At 56.0% G+C, this 20711-nt stretch overlaps 1 protein-coding gene across 8 annotated transcripts; it reads right to left on the bottom strand.

Annotated features, from left to right (window-relative positions):
- Window positions 1-407: 407 nt before the first annotated feature.
- Window positions 408-18642, bottom strand: SLC6A12 (solute carrier family 6 member 12). Of its 8 annotated transcripts, none has more exons than XM_086402454.1 (18): window positions 18188-18629; window positions 17795-17920; window positions 17362-17433; window positions 15438-15521; window positions 12767-13043; window positions 9813-9947; window positions 9111-9251; window positions 8516-8603; window positions 7380-7512; window positions 6838-6972; window positions 6376-6479; window positions 5998-6122; window positions 5592-5704; window positions 5000-5137; window positions 4192-4294; window positions 3290-3390; window positions 2668-2838; window positions 408-1332 (listed from the first exon to the last, which is right to left on the bottom strand). In XM_086402454.1, exons 5-18 carry the CDS (start codon window positions 12987-12989, stop codon window positions 1189-1191), a joined length of 1854 nt encoding a protein of 617 aa, XP_086258580.1. In that variant the 5' UTR covers window positions 12990-13043; window positions 15438-15521; window positions 17362-17433; window positions 17795-17920; window positions 18188-18629; the 3' UTR covers window positions 408-1188. The 8 variants fall into 8 exon arrangements, with proteins under 8 accessions (XP_086258580.1, XP_086258584.1, XP_086258579.1 ...); XM_086402458.1 differs by having other exon boundaries at window positions 5998-6092; window positions 18188-18541; XM_086402453.1 differs by lacking the exon at window positions 17362-17433 and having other exon boundaries at window positions 18188-18642.
- Window positions 18643-20711: the final 2069 nt, after the last annotated feature.

The following is a 20711-nucleotide window of genomic DNA, read 5'->3' on the forward strand; positions in this document are numbered from 1 at the left end:
GGGACACTGTCCCCAAGTGGCCCACTCCATCCCCACTCCCCCTCCCCCCTTCCCTTTGGAACAAGACCTCACAGCTTATCCAAGCCCTGCCTTCTTCCTCCAGGAAGCCTTCCTCCTCTAGGAAGCCTCCCCCAGCCAGGGAAGGGTCTGGCATGGTTTGGCAGGGGCCTCGGGAAAGGGGCACCCCCATATCTCTGTGGGAGACTGGGAGTCTCTCACAGATCCAAGGTATCCTCTGGTGGAGAGGGTGGAAAGTGGGGAGAAGACAAAAGTCTAGAGAGGAAATCTGGTCAGAGGGGTGTGGGCTGGTAGAGGAACTGCCAAGGGGGGCTGCCAATCTGGGGGGCTGCTCACCCCCACAGAGGGGGCCCTCTCTCTCCCACCCCAAGAACCACAATGGACAGAAAAAAGGTTGGCACATGCAGCAAGCGCTCCATGGGGCTTGTTAACAAGGCAGGAGAGGGAGGTGAGGGGGACACTGGCCTGAGAGCAGGAGGCTTCAGTCGTGTCTCTGGCCCCGAGCAGCTGTGTGAATTGCAAAAGTCACTTTGTCTCTCAGGTCCTCAGTTTCCTCGTCCACGACGTCAGGGTTGGGACAAAGACAGAATGCCAAACAGAGCTGCCAGGAGCTCTGTCTTCAGAAGGTCATGAGCTGGGGAATGTCTGTGCAGGGTGCAGGCTGTGCCACCCCGAGCCCCTGCCACCCCAACGCTCCATGTGTTGAGGACAACACTGCAAGGCAGGCTGGAACTGGAGATGCCTTGAGAGCCTGTCTCTGGGAAAATGCCAGACAACAGTGGCTGTGTCTTTCTTTGGTTCCTCCCCGTAGACTCCAGGATGCTGAGCCAGGTGAGGGGTCCCCTCCAGCAGAACATTGGGATCCAGCGTGGGTGTCAGTGGTCACGTCTGACATGGCACTACCCTCTCCAAGCCCAGAGATGGTAAGAGGAAGCCCCCCATAGAGGGCACTCCCCCCGTGTACACTGCAGTTGTCATAATCAGACAGCGGGCTTCAGGAAGACCACCTCCTGCTCAGATAAGATGCTGAGTTCCAACAGGCATGGCATGCTCCAGCCCCAGGAGGGGCTGCCCACGGACAGCACAGAGTTTCTCGGCAAGGCTGCGGGAGAGGGCAGAGGTGAAGCTGTCCGCTGGGGACACAAGAGCCACCTGGCTTCCGGGCACTTCCTACAAGTGCGTCTCCTTCTCCCCAGCCATGAGGCCCTCCTTAAGTGGGGTGGGCCCGCAGTCCCGGCTGCTGCCACCATCCAGACAAAGGTGTCTCTTGGGCTGCGGCAGGCTGGGGTCAGGGGTGACGAGCTGCCGTAGGCGCTGTGGGGAGAAGAGGGAGTCAGTGGTGCTGTTGGCGAGAGAGGCAAAGACAATATGTCCTCCTGTCTGTGTCCCCAGGGCCCAGCTCGGAGCCTGCCCGTGGGGAAGCTCAGTGCGGTGCGACTGAATGAATGAGCACAGATCTCGAGAAGAGAGAGGAGGCAGTGGTGTGGGGACAGTGTGGGAACCAGTCCTGACATCTGTGTAGCCATAGGCAACCCACTGAACCATACCACACCTCAGCACAGTGCCTGGCACAGGATCAGTGTTCAGGGTCTATTTTGTCCTTATTATAACTATTCTTATTGCTACTTCTATCAAATACTCAGTAAATGTCTATCATGTTTCTTCCTAGTAGTACTGCTACTATTACTATTGCTATTGATGCCATCTCCCTGCCTTGAACGCTGATGTGATGGCTGGAATCATGACCACCTTCTTGTGACCATGAAGTGATAAGTATGATGATGAAGGGACACCATGAGCAGGATGAAAGTGCAGGAATAGAGGAAGCGTCTGGTCCCCAATGGCCTCTTCAGGCAGCCGAAACAAATGCCAGAAGCCCTAACTCCGATCTTCTTCATGTGTAAGAAGACACTGAGCCTGTTTGTTTATTGCAGTTGGGTTTTCTGTGACTTGTAAGTGACACAGATTCCCACATATGTAATGTCTTTGTGGGACACTGGCTCTATGTCTTCCAGGAAGGCATGTCCTACAGCCTAAGCAGGGAGCCTTTTGCAAAGGGTTCGCACAGGGATAAGAGAAGGAGAGAAGAGGGGAAACTGTGTGGATGAACTGTGGCTGCCGGTCACCAATTTCCAGGAGTAGGAATCTGTGCTCTGTGACTCCCTGTGTCTGGCACCTTTGAGGTCTTGTTTATAACTTAGTTTCCCAGGCAGTGCTAGTGGTAAAGAACCCGCCTGCTAATGCAGATAGATGTAAGAGACGCAGCTTCGATCCCTGGGAAGACCCCCGGAGGAGGAAATGGCAGCCCACTCCAGTATTCTTGCCCAGAGAATCCCCATGGACAGAGGAGCCTGGTGGGCTACAGTTCATAGGGTCATGAGGAGTCAGACACAACTGAAGCGACTTAACAGGCACACACACCCCTTAACCCTTTGACAGTTGCTCTTGGTCAGCCTGCCCAGATGATCTGGAGGTCAGATTCTGAAGGTCTAGACTCCTGACCATTTCTGAAAATGAAGCCACGGGTCTTCAAAGACCCTTCTCCTTAAGATTCTCTTAGACAGAAGGGCTGCCTGGCCTCAGAGCTGCCCCAGCCATGATGCCCTGCCCATTGTCCAACCTCCACAGGGCCACTTTCCCAGCCCCTACCTTCTTGAAGGAACCCCGGGTCTTCAAGAGGGTGACGATGATGAAGAGAGGGACACAGCCCATGGAGGAGCCAGCCAGGAACCAGCCAATGAAGTATCCCCAGGCCGGGTACACATAGACGTTGTTGTATTTGAGAGGTGTGTACTTGCTCAAGGAGAAGAAAAAAGTGGCCTAGAGAGACAGGGGGAGGGCAGGCACAGATGCAGGAGGGGCCCACGAACCCTCTCCTCGGGGACGGAGCACAGTTAGATACACTGGTGCTTCTGGAGGTGGAGAGTAGACGCCATCGCAGACCATGGGCCAAGGCGTCAGTCACATCCAGAAGGAAGGGAGGGGAGACGAGATGCTCCAAGCAGACAGGCAGAAGTAGACCAGCAGCTGGAACATCAGGCAGACCGACAGACCGACAGAGTTGCCAAAGGAAGGGATGGAGCAGGAACCAGGCCGGATGATAGTGCTCGTGAAACCAAGAGACGGTGAGAAAAGAGGGGCGGGGGGACCAGCACACAGAGGGCACAGACCTGCCCCCCAAGGAGCCCCAGAACTCAGCCCCCTGCCCCTCATCTCCCGGAATCGACTGGAGAGGCAGGAGGGGATATAGGGGGCACTGATGGGCACATACCAGGCAGAGGCCAGGGGTCAGGAAGAGCCAGGAGATCTTCACCAGGGGCCATGGCCGGTAGCCAATCATGTCTGCCACGTTGTCATAGAAACGGTCGGCCCCTGCCCAGGTGGGTGTCGGGAGAGTGTGAGGACAGGATGGGGGGCAGCGGATGGGTTTGGGGAAGGACTCGGCTGCTCCGTCCTCCCCATCCCCCACCGTGTGGGGGAAACTGGATCAGCACACAGGAGTGACACTCGGGGAGGGGGAGGCTACCCCCAACAGGGAGCCCCCTCATCCCCCAGGGTGTCTCTGGCCTCCCGCCTAGGGATGAAGACCCACGTCCTAACACACGGGAGGGTGTGAGCCAGGGGTGCTCAGTGGCCACACAGATGCTTATCACATCACAGAGACAGATTCGGTTTCAAGTAAAAGCAGCAGAACAGCCAAGGGGCCGCTGAGCCACGCGGGGCACTGGGCAGGGGCGGTGTATGCATCCCAGGCTCCAGGTATTCATAATTATTCTCACTATTCAAGGAACCCAGGGTTGTCCCAAGCACAGCTCCACCTGCCATTTGAGAAATGCCTGGGTTCCCAGAGATGGATAAACCTCAAGTAAAAAGAACCAGGGCAGAGACTTCCCTGAGGGGCCAGTGGCTAAGACTCTTGTGCTCCCAGGGCAGGGCGCCTGGGTTTTGATCCCTGGTCAGGGAGCTAGATCCCACACGCCGCAACTAAGAGTTCTCATGCTGCAACTAAGACCCAGAGCAGCCAAATAAATAAATACAAAATAAATATGAAAAAAAATTAAGAACCAGGACAGCAGCTCAAAGAGCCACAAAGACCAGAAGGCCAGCTTGCTGGTCCTTACCTGGAGCAGATCCAGCCCTTCCAGGGACCCCAAGGCTCCCCCCACCACTTACCATACACCCAGCCGACGCAGATCACCTCAAACACGGAAAGGAAGAGCAGGCACGTGCCGCTGCAGGCATAGTAATCAAACAGCTGAAAGAGGTACATCCCGCCCTGCAGGCAGGGGATGGAGCTCAGGCTTCAACCTTCCCCTGGGCGGTGGTGGGTGGCAGGGGACACACCCTGCCCCACCAGAGAAGACAGATGCCCACCTTGTGGGGTGCCACCCTGCTCGGCCCAAGGAAGTTGTCCCTTGCAGCTAGAGTGTGCCCTGCCTGTCCGTGCCTCCCAGGCCTCATCTGACAACCATCTCTGACCTCAGTGAGGACCCCGGGGACTGTGGCATAGATCCACTGTGTTGTCTGCCCAGAATCCCACCTTCTGGAAGGTGCTGTGTTGTGGCCATCTCACTGTGAGTTTGTGCGCCCCACTCCCCTGTTTCAGGCCTGAAGAGGAGCCAGGGCTGACTCTCAGGAAAAGGGCCCTGTGTCCCCAGGGTTGGCCAGTGGCACAAGGGAAGCCCAAAGCTGCCCCAGCCATCTGTAACATCCCAGGAGGAAAATCTGCCCAAGAATGACATCATCAGAGGAAAGGAGGGGACCATCTCTGATGATGTCATTGGGGGCTGCTGGATCCAACCGTGCCTGAAACCGAACATCTAGACTTATCTGTTCCCTGACTCAAAAAGTTCATTTTCCTGCTTAAGCCAGCTTGTGTTTGGTTTCTGTCACCTGAAACCAAAGGAGAGGAAACCAACACAAGAAGGCTTGACCGTGTGGCCCCTCCAACCTTGGGGGAGGCTCCGCCCCTGCCGCTCACCTCAGTGACCAGGAAGAGCCCGATCAGGCAGCACGTGACTGAGATGGCGAGGATCAGAAGCTCCCGCCGCCCGCTCCTCCGGAGCTGCCTGGGGAACATGTCCATGGAGGCCGTCACCAGGCACTCCATACAGACAAACTGTGGGCCGGAGGGGGCTGGTGAGAGGGGTCACTGCCCACGCCTGCTCCCTGCCCCCCACCTCCACGCTGACCCGCAGAGTCAGGGGCACAGGGGTCAGAGCTGGGGTGAGTCCAGCCCAGGTCTCCACCACAGAGGCTCCCAGCTGGGAGGAGGGGGGAGGCTGGGTGGCCTGACTGCTCGGGAGGGATGTTTGGGAGAGCATGTCCATGTCTGCGAAGGGTCAGGCCTGGGGGTGGGGGGTCGGAGTGGGGGACACAGGAGGCAGCCCCTCACAGAAGAGGGTCCCTAGGCCAGGGGTTCCCCTCCCGCCAACCTCAAGGACAGGTCCTGGTCATGCAATGGAGGAGGAGCGACCCTGGGCTGGGGCCAGGGAGCTGGGGAAAGTCCTGGCAGGGAGCACAGAAGCTGGGAAGGGGGCTGCAGGGTGGGGCGGGGTGGGGGTGGAGCAAACCTGGCTGTCCAGCCCGAGGAAGATGAGCATGATGAAGAAGAGGCAGGACCACAGCTGGGACAGGGGCATCATGGTCACGGCCTTGGGGAAGGCGATGAAGGCCAGGCCGGGGCCTGCCGGGCACACACAGCATCAGGGGGGCCCGCCCGCACGCGCGTGTGCACGTGTGTGTCTGCCTGCGTGCGCTGGCTGAGCCAGTCGACTACTCTGGGGAGCACACTTTCCACCCGTCCGCTCGCCTCTCCCTCCTCCCTCCCCGGGTTTTGGGGTCCTGCTCTGTGCCAATCACTGCCCCCCAATGTTGAAAGTTTCCTAGTATCTGGCTTCTGGGACTCCCACCCCCACCCCACCCTCTGTCCCCTGCCCATCCTTCCCTCCAGCTCCCAGACAGCCAGGCAGCACCCACCTGACTCGGCCACTTCAGAGATGGGCACCCCCTGCTCCCGGGACATGAAGCCCAGGATGGAGAAGACCACAAACCCGGCCACGAAGCTGGTGCCACTGTTGAGGAAGCAGAGCGCGATGCTGTCCCTGCAGGAAACGGGAAGGAAGAGGGAGAAAGAAGCCCAGCATGCGAGGAGATCCAGAGCCAGTGAGCGGTGAAGGGCAGGGAGAAAAGGAGGTGGGGGACAGAGACCGAGGCCAGGTACCGGGAGAAGAGCCCAGTCTGGAAAGCGGACCACAGGGTTGGATTTGTGCAGCTCGGGCCCCCACACCCACCCCTCTGTCTCCGATCACAAAGGAGGGAGGCCCCCCGCCACCCCCAGGCCCCACCCCCGCTCACCTGTAGCAGTTGTTGTGGTACTTGTTGTAGCTGCCCAGGGCCGTCAGGCACCCCTGGCAGATGGCGAAGGAGAAGAAGATCTGGGTGCCCGCGTCCATCCACACCTAAGGGAGAGAGGCCCCGAGAAAGTAGTGAAAAGATGGGGGGAGCCTGCAGGGAGCCTGGCGTGCGTGACCACACAGCCCCCCATGAAGAGCGGCCCCTCCGCCTCCCCTCAGAGCATCCCACGTCCACCAGTGGGTCCTCCTCCTCCTGTCCTGGGCGCGGTGGGCATCACGTGTATGCGTGCTGTCCACACTAGCTCCAGGGCAGCTATATTATTTCTTCTATATTATCTCTCTTTTCTGTGGTGGGCATATTTTGCCTCTACACCAAGGGAAAAGCAACCAGAGGTTTTTTGGAGTCTGGATCTGGTTTGGGGCAGGAGACACCTAGGATAAGGGTCCCCAGCAAGGTTCCTACCTGGGGGTCCTTGAGCCGAAGCAAATCTGGTTTCAGGTAGTAGATGATGCCCTCGTAGGCTCCGGGCAGGGTGACGCCTCGAACCAACAGGATGACCAGCATCAGGTAGGGAAACGTGGCTGTGAAGTAGACAACCTGCAAGGGGGAGGCCAAGGTCACCCCTCTCCAGACGGCACGAGCCTCCTGAGGAGGGGTGAGTGCAGGAAGCTTGCCACCCCTCCCTCACACGTTCCGGGGGGTCTGGGGCTCCCCAGCACAGGGTGAGACACACATCAGCGGGCCAAACTGGGGCGGGCTTATTTCACCCTGCAGGTTGCTTGCTTATGTACACAGGCCTTTGACAGTCATATCGAAAAAGAAAGACTTTCCCAGTGTTGAGCTAAACCCCTTTCCCGGGATGTCCCCTGTTCTTAGCAGGCCCTTCCCTTCACTACTTTCTCTTTCAGGTCTCCAGGGGGATGCCGTGGTGGTGGTAGTGGGGGGAGGGGTCCCTGCAGACTCTGGGGGCCACAAAGAGCGTGCCCGGAGCCCAAGCCCCTCACCTTGCCCGTGATCTTGACGCCCTTCCAGATGCAGAAGTAACAGATGATCCAGGCGAGCAGGAGACACAGGGCCAGCTCCCAGCGCAGGCCGCCCAGGTGCTGGATGCCAGGGCTGATGCTGAGAACACGTCTCCTGCAGATGAGGGGTGGGGGGTACACCGCCAGGTGAGGCCGAGGGGACAGCAAGCCGCCTCCTCCGTCATCATCGGGTGTCCTGATCCTCAGAGCTGACCCCACGGATCTCAGCCTCCAGACCACCCCACCCCCTGCCCCTCCCCTGCCCCATGGACAGCACGTTCCCATCTGTGGTCTATAAGCCCTTGGCCATCATGAGACCAAATCACATAATGCCACAGGTATGTCTGTCTAACGCATCCAGCTTTCTCTGTTGCTCAGAGAGATAGAGACAGTGAGGGCGGCACGTGCCTGAGGGGCCCGTGGTGGGGCACAGCTGATGAGCAGGTGGGTGAGCAGATGCCTGGGGAGCAGAGGGACTGGTGTGCACTGGGGTTGGCAGGTGACGGTGATAGGAACATGTGAGCCAAGGGCTGGAGGGCGTGAGGGTGAGTCAGGGCTGGGCGGGCGCCCTCGGGAGAGTGTTGGCAGCTACGTGTGTGCCGAGGTGAGTGTGTGTGTGGGGGGGGAGGGTGGGTAGACTCTGTAAGCGCAAAGGTGGACACGTGTGGATGTGGGAGAGGGTGTAAGTGCTCAAGTGGAGGCTGCAGGTGCGAGTGTGGGTGAGTGTAGAAATTTGCCAATTTGTAAATATTCCAACTTCGGCCAAGTTCAAGCTACCACCAGGATGTCAGGGCACCCAAAGCTGGAAAGGTGCACAGAGCTGATCTCCTGAGCTGCGAGGTGCAGGCGGATGAGTGGGTGCGGGTAGGGGAGGGTGAGCAGGCTTGAGTGGGAAGGGAGTCACATGGACACTCATATGGAGTCACTCACACCCATGTGAGTCTAGGTGGACACGGGGGTGTGGGGTGAGGGTGAGGGCGTGGGCGGTAGGTATGCGAGGGTCCCTCATCTCTTGGTGATGGGAGGTGTGTGCTGGAAAGGACCCCACATCCCAGGTCCTGGACACCCAAATTCCCTCCCCTGGCACCCCCGGAGGCACATCCAGGCCTGCTACCTACTCCCAGAATTCCATGACGGGGGACGTGACATTCTCGGATGGGCCCGTTGTGCCGGCTGTGGAGTGGTTCAGGAAGTCCATGCAGTGCTCTGTGGGGGACGAGGGGGCATCCGCAGTGGGCAAAGCGGGCAGAGACACCCTCACATCCTGTCCCCCACCCTCTGGCCTGCTTGCCCCATCATTCCCAGCCCTGGAGACCCCGCTTTCCAGTGTCAGGAGTTCCCCCTCGGGAAGCCCAGGGAACCAGCCCCTTCTCCCACCAAATCTGGTCCCGCCGAATCTGACTGCTCCTCTGGGCCCCCCTGGTCTGCCTCTGCCCCTCTGGTCTCCAGGGTCTGGCGCACAGTAGGCCCACGGTAAACACTGGCTCAATGGGTGGACGGTGGGGGCAGTTAGCGCCTGGCAGCCAGTTATCACCCACAGTCCCACGGGGCTGTGGGCTGTCAGGGCAGTTGGTTGAGTGACCCACACGGGGCTGGCCCACAGAGTGGCCCCCAGCAGCCCCCACAGCTTGGCTTGGGGCGGGTTTGGCTGGGCGCCTGGTCACTGTTAGCCTGTTGCCAGCCTCCCTGTCCCGGGCCCAACCCAACAGGTACCTGTGTTCCAGGAGTGGGCACAGGTGGTCCAGGGCAGCTCGGAGGTGAAGGAGCTGAACAGGTAGAAGAGGGCCCAGGCCAGGATGATGATATAGTAGATGTTCAGATAGGCCTCGATGACTACAGATGCCAGCCCAATGCCTTGGGGACAGGGTGGGGGGTGGGGGTGGGGAACAGGAAGGTCTGAGAGATCAGAGTTAGCCCGGAACCCACAGGAGCTGTCAGTGGTGCTGGAAGGACACGGGGCCACGGAGACACTGCCAGGCTTACTCACAGGCCTGAGAACCCTTTACTCCTTATTTTTCTAAATAAGAAGAGCAGGTGACACCACAGCACAACACGGCCTTAGGCCTTCTCCCATCACTGTGGTCACCGTGGTTACACCATTGGACGCACATGGGGGGCCCAGCCGTTTGCTTGTAGCACATTTTTCCGTGAAGCTGTGAAAACTCAGCTCCAGGGCTCCTCGCTTGCAAGCACCCCTCCTAAGACTGCACCTAGTTTTGTGCCTGAGTACGATTTTGTATTGTCTTTCCCTGAAGACCACTTGCCCCGGGTTTTATAAGCTTTATAATCCGGTCCTACAAAGCCGGATTATACTTCCTGCTGCCCCTGCAACCCTGAGCACAGTGTGGATGAGGGAAGGGGTGGTGGGGATGGGGCTCCTGGGGGCCTGCAGGGGGGCGGGGGGAGGACACTCACCCTGGAGGAGGGGGCAGATCTTCCGCCAGGCTGTGACGCTGCCCTGGCTGGTGTACTGGCCCAGTGCCACCTCCAGGAAGAACACCGGGATGCCACAGGAGAAAAAGAAGATGAAGTAGGGGATGAAGAATGCTCCTGTGGAGAAAGGGGAGGTGGGCTGAGCCTGTAGCCACCCCTCAATGTCCCTCCCGCTCCCCCCAGACCCCAGAGGCCCAAGGCAGCTTCCTACTGTTCTGAGCAGGGCTGGTGGAAAGTTTCTGGTCTGCACCCCACCCAGGATAGGAAAGACCTTCGAAGGGAAATGAATGAAAAGGTAGGTGGAGATCCCAATATACATACTATTTACTTTCTCAATGTGCTTCACAAATCTGATTCAGTTTATTATTTTTGGAACCAAAAACATGTGTTCTGTATAATTTGATCAATGGCACCCCACTCCAGTACTCTTGCCTGGAAAATCCCATGGACGGAGGAGCCTGGTAGGCTGCAGTCCATGGGGTCGCTAAGAGTTGGGCACGACTGAGCGACTTCACTTTCACTTTTCACTTTCATGCATTGGAGAAGGAAATGGCAACCCACTACAATGTTCTTGTCTGGAGAATCCCAGGGACAGAGGAGCCTAGTGGGCTACTGTCTCTGGGGTCACACAGAGTCGGACACGACTGAAGCAACTTAGCAGCAGCATTAAATTATCAAGTAGGTTACTTTTTAGAGGAAAACTAACAAACAAAAATATCTTGGAAAAATTATTTTCCTTCTCATTCAGAGGGTTTTTTCCCCTCATATCAGAGGGTTTTCCCTTCTTTCAGGCTCTGGTCTGAACTGGGCTCCTCTGACAAGGTCATTCTTCTGCTGGGGGGCTATTCTTGGGATGTGGTTTCTGCGTCAGAGGCGCTGACCTGCAGGCCGTGGAGGGAGGCCAGGCCTAAAGACACCCTGGAAATGACAGCCCAGGGTGTCCACCTCCCTCATCTCAGAAGTGTGTGCCTGGGTGAACACATTGCGTAGTAATGCAGTTATTGCAGAGTTAATTGCATAGTAATAACACTTGGCACTTGGGCTTCTGTCTGTAAAGCCTGCTTCTAAATGCTTTACCAATATCAAAACTCTCACAAAGCAACCTCCCAGGTACTGATGTTATCCCCATTTTACAGATGAGGAAAGTGAAGCAGAAACTCAGGTGGTCTGACCCTGAGACTGGGCTTGTAACCACAGTGTTACAATGCTTCTCAAGCATGTGTTACTGTGTAGAAAAAATAGAAAGTATAATGGGAAAGAAAGAGAAAAGCATTATATCAGTGAAAAGTGAAAGTGAAAGTCTCTCAGTCATGTCCGACTCTTTGCGACCCCATGGACTATACAGTCCATGGAATTCTTCAGGCCAGAATACTGGAGTGGGTAGCCTTTCCCTTCTCCAAGGGATCTTCCCAAGCCAGGGATCAAACCCAGGTCTCCCGCACGGCAGGCAGATTCTTTACCAGCTGAGCCACAAGGGAAGCCCTTGTATCAGCATATCCGTCCAATTTTCTTATAAACATATCCACATATATTTCTTTTTTTGCAAAAATAAGAACCTACTACGCATGACTTGATGACCATTTAAAAATGTACAGACTTCCCCAGTGGTCCGTGCTCCCAATGCAGGGGGCCTGGGTTCGATACCTGGTCAGGGAACCAGATCCCACATGCCACAACTAAAGATTGGTTTCAGTCAAATAAATAAATATTAAAAAAAGAAAATTAATCATGGATGCTTAAAAAAGAGAGCAGGATACATAGTAAATGTTCAATAAATATTTGTCAACTTAAATATAAATGGTGTTTAGAAGGATTTTCTAAACAATGGCTATTTTTACACAGGACTGTTCCTTCTTTTTCACCTTTCTGAAATATTTCTAATATTCACATACATCATTTCCACAAAAGAATAAAGGTATTTTCAAAAGGCAAAAATGAATCTGGCCACTCACAAACAAACCCATGTAAATGAATTATTCCACTGATGTGAAATATTCCAAGCAGGTAAAACCACAGCCACAGGAAGCAGATTTGCGGTTGCTGAGGGCGGTCTGGGAGAGGGCTGGGGAGTGACTTCTGATGGGTACAGGGCTTCTTTTGGGGGTGATGGAAAGATTCTAGAATCAGTTGTGGTGACGGTTGTACAGTTCTCTGAATATACTAAAACCACACTTTAAAAGGTGACTCTGGCCCCTCCCCATTACACCCTTGCTCATTTTTACTGCTGGTGCTAAAACATGCATAATTGCTTCTTTAATTAAAATCCTAGACAGGGGTCACGTCTCTTATTTGATCAGCGTTCCTCAGTGGCTCCTGTCTCACTCAGATCCAAACCTCAGGTCCAGGCCCGTGCCCTCTGGTCTCTCCCCCACCACCCACCCCATCACTCCCCTCCTCGGCCCTCCTCAAACAGGCCAGCTGCTCTTCACTTGGCCTTGGCCCTTGCTGTCCCCTGAGTTTGGCATGTTCTTCACCTGGACTCCACCCTTGGAACTCGCTGCTTCACCTCCTTCAATTCTCAGCTCAAAGGCCACCTCCTGGACAGACCCTGTCCTGGTCCCCTCGCCTCCCGTGTCTCGTCCTTCCCTTTCCGATCCAGTATCTCCCCACCCCATCCCTCCACCCTGCTCTGCTTCTAGCCCATCCACGCTTCACCTCTCGACAGACTGCGGTGGACGTGTTTGTCTGTGACCTGCTGCCCTTCGCTGCAACGTGATCCGGAGTGTGTTCTGTTTTGTATCTAGCACAGTGCCTGGCACAGGGTGGCCCACAGTAGGCGCTGAGTGAGGGACCGAGCTCTTCAGTGACTGACTTCCTCTTGGAGAGGCGCTTGTTCTGAGGAGTCAAGCCCATTTCACGGCGGGGGATGCTGAGGCCAGTGGTGCAACTGGAGCTCCACAGCTCTCCCCCACCACGCTCACCTCAAGTGAACTCACCTCCCCCGTTTTTGTAACAGAGGTAGGGGAACCTCCAGACGTTGCCCAGCCCGATGATCTCCCCGGCCACGGACAGCACGAACTCCATCTTGTTGTTCCACTGGCCTCGATCCTTCACCTGGTCCTGGGCTTCCTGGTCCGGCCTCGGGCCCTCCTCGGGGGCCCAGGGGACCACCGGAAGCCCCTCCTTGGGAGCTGCCAGTTTTCTGTCGTCTGCAGCCATGGATGGGCTGGGAGGCCGCAGATGGGTGTGAGCGGGACGGTGGGAGAGGCCAGCCTGCAGGGACGAGAGGAATGAGCTGGGCAGCCCCAGGGGTACTACCACCCCTGCTCTCCCCATTCTAACCCTTCAGCGTTGCCGGGAGGTTTTCTAATAGTGTTGGATCAGATTCTCAAATTCTCAGTGACATTTGCACCTCAAGTTACCCTTTGCTCTCATGGCTCCAATAATAAATAGGGAGCAGTTTGCTCTTTTAAAAAATGTACATATGTATTTATTTATGGCTTTAAAATTTTTTATTGGCATAGGGTTGATTTACAACGTTCTGTTAGTTTCTGCTGTACGCAAAGCGACTCAGTTATACATGTATATACACCACTCTTTTTTAGATTCTTTTCCCATATAGCTCATTACAGAGTATCAAAAAGAATTCCCTGTAACGTACAGAAGGACCTTATGAATGCAAGCATATTTTTTTAATGGGAACTGCATCAGGATTTTATTTTATTTTTTATTAATTTTTACTGGAGTATAGTGGTTTTGGGCTTCCCTGGTGGCTCAGCGGTAAAGAATCCACCTGTCAATGCAGGAGATGTGGGTTTGATCCCTGGGTCAGGAAGATCTCCTGGAGTAGGAAATGGCAACCCACTCCAGTATTCTTGCCTGGGAAATCCTATGAACGGAGGAGCCAGTGGGGTACAGTCCATGGGGTCACGAAAGAGTCAGACACGACTTAACAACTAAACAACACAAACAGTAGTTTCTTTACGATGGGAGCGGCTTGCTCTTTGCCCATTTTGCAGATAGGAAAATCCAGGCCTCGGCAGGCGAAGTGATTTGCCTGAGACCACACAGGAACTAGATGGGGATTAAAACCCAGGCTCGGGGACTGTTATCCCAAGTCTCTTTTGATCCTTGCAGCCAGCTGCCGTCCCCGCTGGCCCATCTGCCTTAGGTCCCCAGCGTCCAGTGAGTGGCGCCATTCTAGCCATAAGGGGTCAGAGGCTGCCAGGAGCCACGGGAGGTCAAAGGGCTGGTGTGGCCAGGTAACAGCATGGTCTTCTCCGGGCCAGCTGCGTGCTTGTCACTGTGCTAGTACAATCGATTGCCTCCGGGTAAACACGGGGCCAACTCGCTCTGGGCATCTGATTGGGAGGGCAGGGGAAGGTGGGGCCACCTCATGAGGCCAGATGGGGACAGGGTGGCCTTCAAGGGAAGCCTGGTTCTTCCCCTTCTCTTGGTTGAACCTCCATCCTGAGAGCTGGCAAGGATCCTGGAGGCAGAGGGGGTCACCAGAGAGAGCCTCACTTGGGTGGTCACCTCCAATCCGAGTGGTCTCCTCAAGGGAGATCCAGAGTGAGTGCCCATCACAGGCAGGTCATTGTTCCTCCTGACTTCCTACGGTCCTGAAGGGCGGCCGCTGTCTGCTCTCCCCTGTCCCTCCCATGGCCCATTTACCGGCTGCCAGGAGATAAATTGATGCCTGCTCTATCCGGAATCCTTGTTTGCCTCCCCTCCCCACACTCTGCCCAAGGCCACCTCTGATTCTGTTTCCTGCTGCCAGGAAAACGTGCCTAGGCTGCAGAGGGGGGCACTCACCCACATGCCCCCTCCCCTCCCCCGCCTCCAAGGGGCACTGGGGAACCAAAGTGACCAGGAGCTACCAAGGGCTCTGTTCCTCCAAGGCTCCAGAGAAACACAAGGGATTCTTTTTATTAAAAGAAGCGTCTGTTTACTTGTTGGTTCTTTTAACCCAGGCAACAGCCCAAGCCCAAGTCAGCTAGGAGGGCGTGGCAGGGCCATTTGAGGTTATGGAAATTTTTGAAGGTGACTTGGAGGGTGCAGATTGTCCCAGGAGTGAGGAAGCATGTCGGGGGCGGAAATTCAAGTTCTGGGACCTACGAGGAGGCTTCCCTGGCAAGCTCAGCCCTGGACGGAATGTGAGGAGAGAGGCGCCTGGTGGAATCAAAGACCTCAGCCTCTGATACAGGGAAGGGGTTGGGGGGAGAAGGGAAGGAAAAACAAAGAGGCCGGCCCCCGGGGCTTTGAGAACCAAGCCTCAGGTGGAAAGAACGGGGTGGTCTGGCCCCAGGGGACATCTGAAACAATGGTGGATGCTGGTACAGAATTGAGGCTGGGCACCCTGAAGACTGGGCCCTGAACCCTTATCAAACGAATGAATGGACTTGAAAACACAGACGAAGAAGCATCAGACAGGGACTCCAAGGTCTGGTCCAGACCTGGCTCAGAATAACAACAGAAGCAAACCTTAGCACTATGCCCAAAACATACACGTTTGCACGCATTATTAAGTTTCATCTCCATAGAAATCTTTGTGCTAGGAATTACTACTAACTCTGTTTTACGAATGATGAAATGAAGTTCAGAGAAATTCAGGAACAGGCCCTGACACCCCCAGTAACTATTTTTGAATGATCTGAAGAAACTTACCGGTACAGTAAGTGGGGAGCTGTGCCTCCGGGTTGCTCTGTTCTCTTAGGTAAGTCTCACCTCCTCTCTGGGCTTTAAGTCTCCCTGAAAGTGAGAATGACGCCTGCTCAACTGTGGTATTGGGAAGGGGGGGGGACACAAATGAGATCCACAAGAGCCAAGGAGAGATATTGCCTTTGCTTGCCACGCCATAGGGTAGCCGAGCTCCGGGCCTGAACACAGGGTCACCAACTGGGCGGCCGGGAGACAAGGCTCACTGTCCCCAGACCAGAGGCAGTATTTTCAGGGCCAAGTCGTCCCCAGCAGCTGGAGATGTGGAGACCCCCTCCCCAACTCTGGGAAAGGAGGAAATGAAGGGAAAACTGGAGGAGAGTACAGGATGCGGGGGAAACCTCAGAGCTCAGAGTGGGCACAGGATTTGGGAGAAGAGAACGCGTACAAGCTGACCCTGATGTGAAAAGTTTTGCTCTGTTTTCTTAAAAAAAAAAAAAAAAAATATTGAGAGGAGCATGATTTATGGGTTAAGGATGAAATACCGAACAGCAGGACGAAAGCAAGAACACAGGAAAGGGAAAGCTGGCTCAGAGCCATGGCAAGTCAAGGGGAAACAGACTGAAACTGCAGCAAGCAGGCTTCGAGTTAGACTCAAGGAAGAACTTTCCAGGCGGATGTTAGACATAAAAGCTGTCTGAGCTCTCCCTTTGGAGGGTTACTTTTAAAAGCCAGAAAGAGACTTCCTTGGTGGTGTAGTGGCCAAGACTCCACACTCCCAATGCAGGGGTCCCAGGTTCAATCCCTGGTCAGGGAACTAGATTCTGCATGCCACAACTAAGACCCAGCACAGCCAAATAAGTAAATATTAAAAAAAAATTTTTTTTTAAGCTAAAAAGAGAGCACCCTGCCCTCCTCGCCCACACTATGCCTTTCCACCTCTGGCCCATTTGCAAGGAATACTTAAACAACAGTGTTACCCTCAGTCTCGATGACTTGCAGACAACTCCCCCTTCCAAGGGCTCACCCCAGCTCTGTCACCTCGCCAGCTCCTCGAATCGCCTGCCCAGGCTGCCGCCGGCTCTGCTCAGCTGAGGCAGGGAGTGAGGGTGCGACCTGGACCTCCCCATTCTTCAGTGCCTCCAGAGGCAAGATACCCACACCCATGGCCGGCTCAGCCCTGCCCAGGAAGGAACTCTTCAAGAGGCTGATAAGCCCCACAGTCACCATTTTTAGGGGCTGGGCAGGTAGGTGGAGGCCTGCCCAGTGTCCAGCCAAGGAGCAGACACAGGTGAAAACGCCGCTGCCCAACAGGCCCGGCGATGGGGGAGCAGCCCAGGCCCTGGACGCTCAGCCCCGGCTTCAGCCCACACCCACATACCAGCTCCCGTTCTGCACACACACCGGGGCCGCTCCCGTCACGTCCCCATGCGCTCACATACCTGTGTGCACCGCACCACGACCCGACCCCCACCCCTGTCCAGTCCTTCACACCCCGTGGCTGCCTGGCTCAGCCCTTGTGGTCCCCCGGTGCACAAGCCCACAGCCTCCTCCTCCTCCGGGGAGCCTGCTTGGCGGGAGTCTGATCAGGTCGTGGCCCTTCACCTGCCAGCCTTCCTCCTCACCTGCGGGCACCACCTGCCTGCCTCCCCTTCCCTCTCGAGCCGGTGATCACCTCTCTCTCACCCGCTCCCTGGGGCCACCCCCCATCCAAGGACTTTCCTCCTGCTAGGCAGGCTTGTCCCCAGCAGCTCAGATGCTGCTGATGGTGCCGGGAGCTGGGGGGTTGCCGTGTCCTAAGAGTCCCCAGCACCAGACTTCCCCTCCAGCCTCGCTCATAACCAGACACACGCTTCCACCCAGTCCTCCTCCCGGGGGTCCACTGAGCCCTCTGTGGCAGCTCTCAGTCCTCCTCATCCCACATCCCACTCACCTCATCCCTTTGTCCAGCTCCCCGGCTCCCGTGTCCCCAGCAGAGTCCCGGGAAGACGCTAAGAGACCCAGCCTGAAAGGGAAATTGCCCCACTCCTTCCCCTGTTCCTCCCAGCTCAGAATCCCATCCAGCGTGGTCCTGGGACCGCCCCGCCCGGGACAGAAAGTGACTGTGTGTGTCCACATGCATGTGAGCCAGTGTGTTGGAAAAAGAAGGGGCAGAGAAATGCCGCAAGCAGAAAGAGGGCCGGAGGCCAAGAGTCTGAACCAGGATTACAACTCCTAACCTCAGGAAGTCTCCTTCATCCCCAGCCCCCTCCCCCACCTCCCTCCCTCCCAGCCGGGGCTGGTGGCTGAGGCACTGTCTCAGGAGGACCCCCCAGAGACCCACATCCCTCCCCTCCTTTGCCCTGTCCATTCCCCTCCCCTCTCACCTCGCCCCTCTGGTGTGGCTTCTGCTCCTCCGGAGGGAAGCAGATGGGATGGACAGGGCTGGGCACAGCCCTCTCTCACTGGGTGGTAGGGTGGGTGCTACCAACCCCCAGGCTGCAGGCTGAGATCTGGGGAGGGCAGGGCAGGGAGGAGGTGAATCACCGCTGGACTTTTCCACCAGTACCTGCCCTCTGCGGTTTCGCGGCCAGGCTCTGGACCTTCCCAGCCACAGCCCCTTTCCTTGGGATTTTCCTAGACACAGTGCCCAGAGCATGCCTCGGGAAGCAGCATCCGCAAAGGACACAAGTTTGCAGGCAGACAGCCCTGGGTCTGCCCCCTTCTCTGTCACCTCCGGGTCATGTCAGCCGGGCAGGCATCTGAGCCTCTTTTCTCACCTGATAGCACCCACTTGCAGAGCTGCCAAGAGGGTTAAAGGGTGTTATTGGTGTCTCAGGCCACTTGCTGGTGTTTGCTGGGGTCTTCCAGAAGCAGGGGCTGGGGTGCAGGAGTCCCGGGCGGCGACACGATGCTCTGGTGACCTCTGGGCAGTAAGCACACAGTCGGGACTTGTCTGACCGCCTGGCAGCGACCCGTGGTGAACTGGTGTTTGAGTTAGCGTCTGTGTCCCCTCTGTGTGCCCGGGGAGCTGCTCTAGAACAGGGTCCTCATTGACGTTTCTGCAATGTCCTCACGGCAGTGGCACAGGGCTGCCTGTGATCTTTCACTCTGTACAGCCAGGGTCTCTTTCTGGACAATGAAGACGTCTCTCTGGCCCCAGGTGGTTGCGGGGGAGGAGAAGTTGTGGGGAGAAGGGAAATTTCCCTCAGCCTGGACTTCCCCTTCGTGTTCTAGAACTTCCCCGCAGGGCCGGGGTGTGAAGCTCGAGTCTCAGTCTGTAGTTTTCCATCAGCACCCTACTCAGCGTCTCTTGGGCCCCTTTCGGCACTTCCCCCAGGCTCCATGGACAGAATCCTCACTCCCTGCCCCCAGCCCCCAGCGGGGATGGAATGACTGTGCTGCTTGCTGCGATGCCCGGCTGCTGTCCCCTGTCCCCACAGTGCATCAGCCGAACGGCAGAGGGGCCCCCAAAGTCCCTGTGATTGATTACCTGGCTGCAGCTGCTCAGAACCAATGACTCCACCTCTCGGGGAAGCGGGGAGCGTGAGGGAAGAAAGCCAGGCTGGGCAGAGGGTGAATTTCCCAGCTCAGGCATTCATTCAGAAATGTTTCTTGGTGCCAAGTGTGTCAGGCGTCTCTGCAAGGACCTGGAGATACACGTGTCACCTCCTGTTCGTGTCAAAGAGAAGGGCTGCCAGGTTTCACCTGGCTGCCCTGTGTCTCCCACCCTCCCTGACTCAAGCCCACCAAACCCTTCAGCTTCCAGCCCCCGCTGGGCATTTAGAACAATCTGTAAGTTCCCAGAGGCACGAGACTCGCATCTTTGCAAAAGGTGAGGATCCCTAAGCTACCTGGAAAGCCTGCCTAAGGCTGGGCTGTCTCCATGCTGGGGAGGGTCGGGAGTGAAGATGGACTAGTGAATCCGGTATCTTAGTGCAGTGAAAACCGTTGCATCACTGCAGTCATCTTCTATCCCAAGCCTGCTTTTGGAGGGCCTGAGGTGGAACCTGGTTCCTGAGCACCTAACTCAGGCCAGGCGCTTTACATGACACCCCATTTTGTCCTCACGAGAAACATGACGAGAAACATGAAATCTAGAAATTGCTAGCCCGTTTTTCAGTGAGAAAGCTGGGGCAAAGAGAAGCTCATTTACTAGGTGTCCCTAGTAAATGAGGGAGCTAGGATTTGAAGCTGGGGTCCGAAAATCTGTGCCTGTTTCTCTGCAGCAATGTTGCCTAGACCAGGAATATCTAGAGGGCAGGGATCACATCTCATAATTCTATGTTTCTCCCTCAAGCATTTGATATAGTGCTGGATCAGAGTAGGCACTTGGATGGATGGATGAATTTGTGGATAGATGGATGGGTGGATGGGTAGATGGACGGATGGCTGGCTGGATGGATGGACAGACGGATGGATGGATGGGTGGGTGGATGGACGGATGGGTGGGTGGATGGACAGTGGGTGGGTGGATGGACAGACGGATGGATGGATGGATGGATGGATAGGTGGGAGAGAAGAAGGGATGGAGGGAGGGAGGGATGGATGGATGCAACTTGAGGGAAATACTGATCTCGGTTTTCCCTCTCCAGAAAGGGTATTGCTCTCTCAGAACCAGGGGATAGATTAGGGCCTGGAGGACTCAGGTCTTGCTTTTCTTAGACAAAACTACTGATGCTAAGCAGGACCCTCAGGCCATGGATGTAGGGTTATTTTAGGTCTGCCTCTCCCTTGCTTCCTAGCAGAAATGCTTAGGTAATAAATGTGTAGCCTTCTTCCTGGGGCCCCTTGCAACCTGATACACGGGGCTGGGGAAGTAGCGGGGCAGCAAAGATGTCTCTGAGCTCTTTCTGGGCTTTTCTGTTTCACTGACAACTCAATGCAGGGGTGGGGGTGGAGTCATGGAAAACAGGATGGATTTGCCTGAAATATGTCTCCAAGGCAGCTACACCTACCCTCTCCACTGGACTCTAACAACACAATGAGGTAAATATTATTATTCTCATTTTATAGCGAAGAAGATTAAGGATCGGAGCCATGAACTTGCCCAAGGTCACATCGCTAGTAAGACCCACGCCAGGCCTGCCCGCCTGGCAGACTGTGGTGTGTCCAGAGGCCTGCCCGCCTGGCAGACTGTGGTGTGTCCAGGTCTGTACACATTCATCTGTGGAGAGTGAGGGGCTGTGTGTGTACACACGTGTGGGTCCTAGACCAGTTGTATGTGTGAGCACAGTCTGAGGGCCCATGAAGCCTGGGGACTCAGTGTCCCCTTGGCAGCTCCCCGATCTCAGGACGGCCAGC

This window comes from Bos grunniens, chromosome 5 (assembly GCF_055505025.1).
Source record: "Bos grunniens cultivar Pamir isolate PY7600 chromosome 5, Bosgru_T2T1.0, whole genome shotgun sequence".
NCBI classification, from domain to species: domain Eukaryota; kingdom Metazoa; phylum Chordata; class Mammalia; order Artiodactyla; family Bovidae; genus Bos; species Bos grunniens.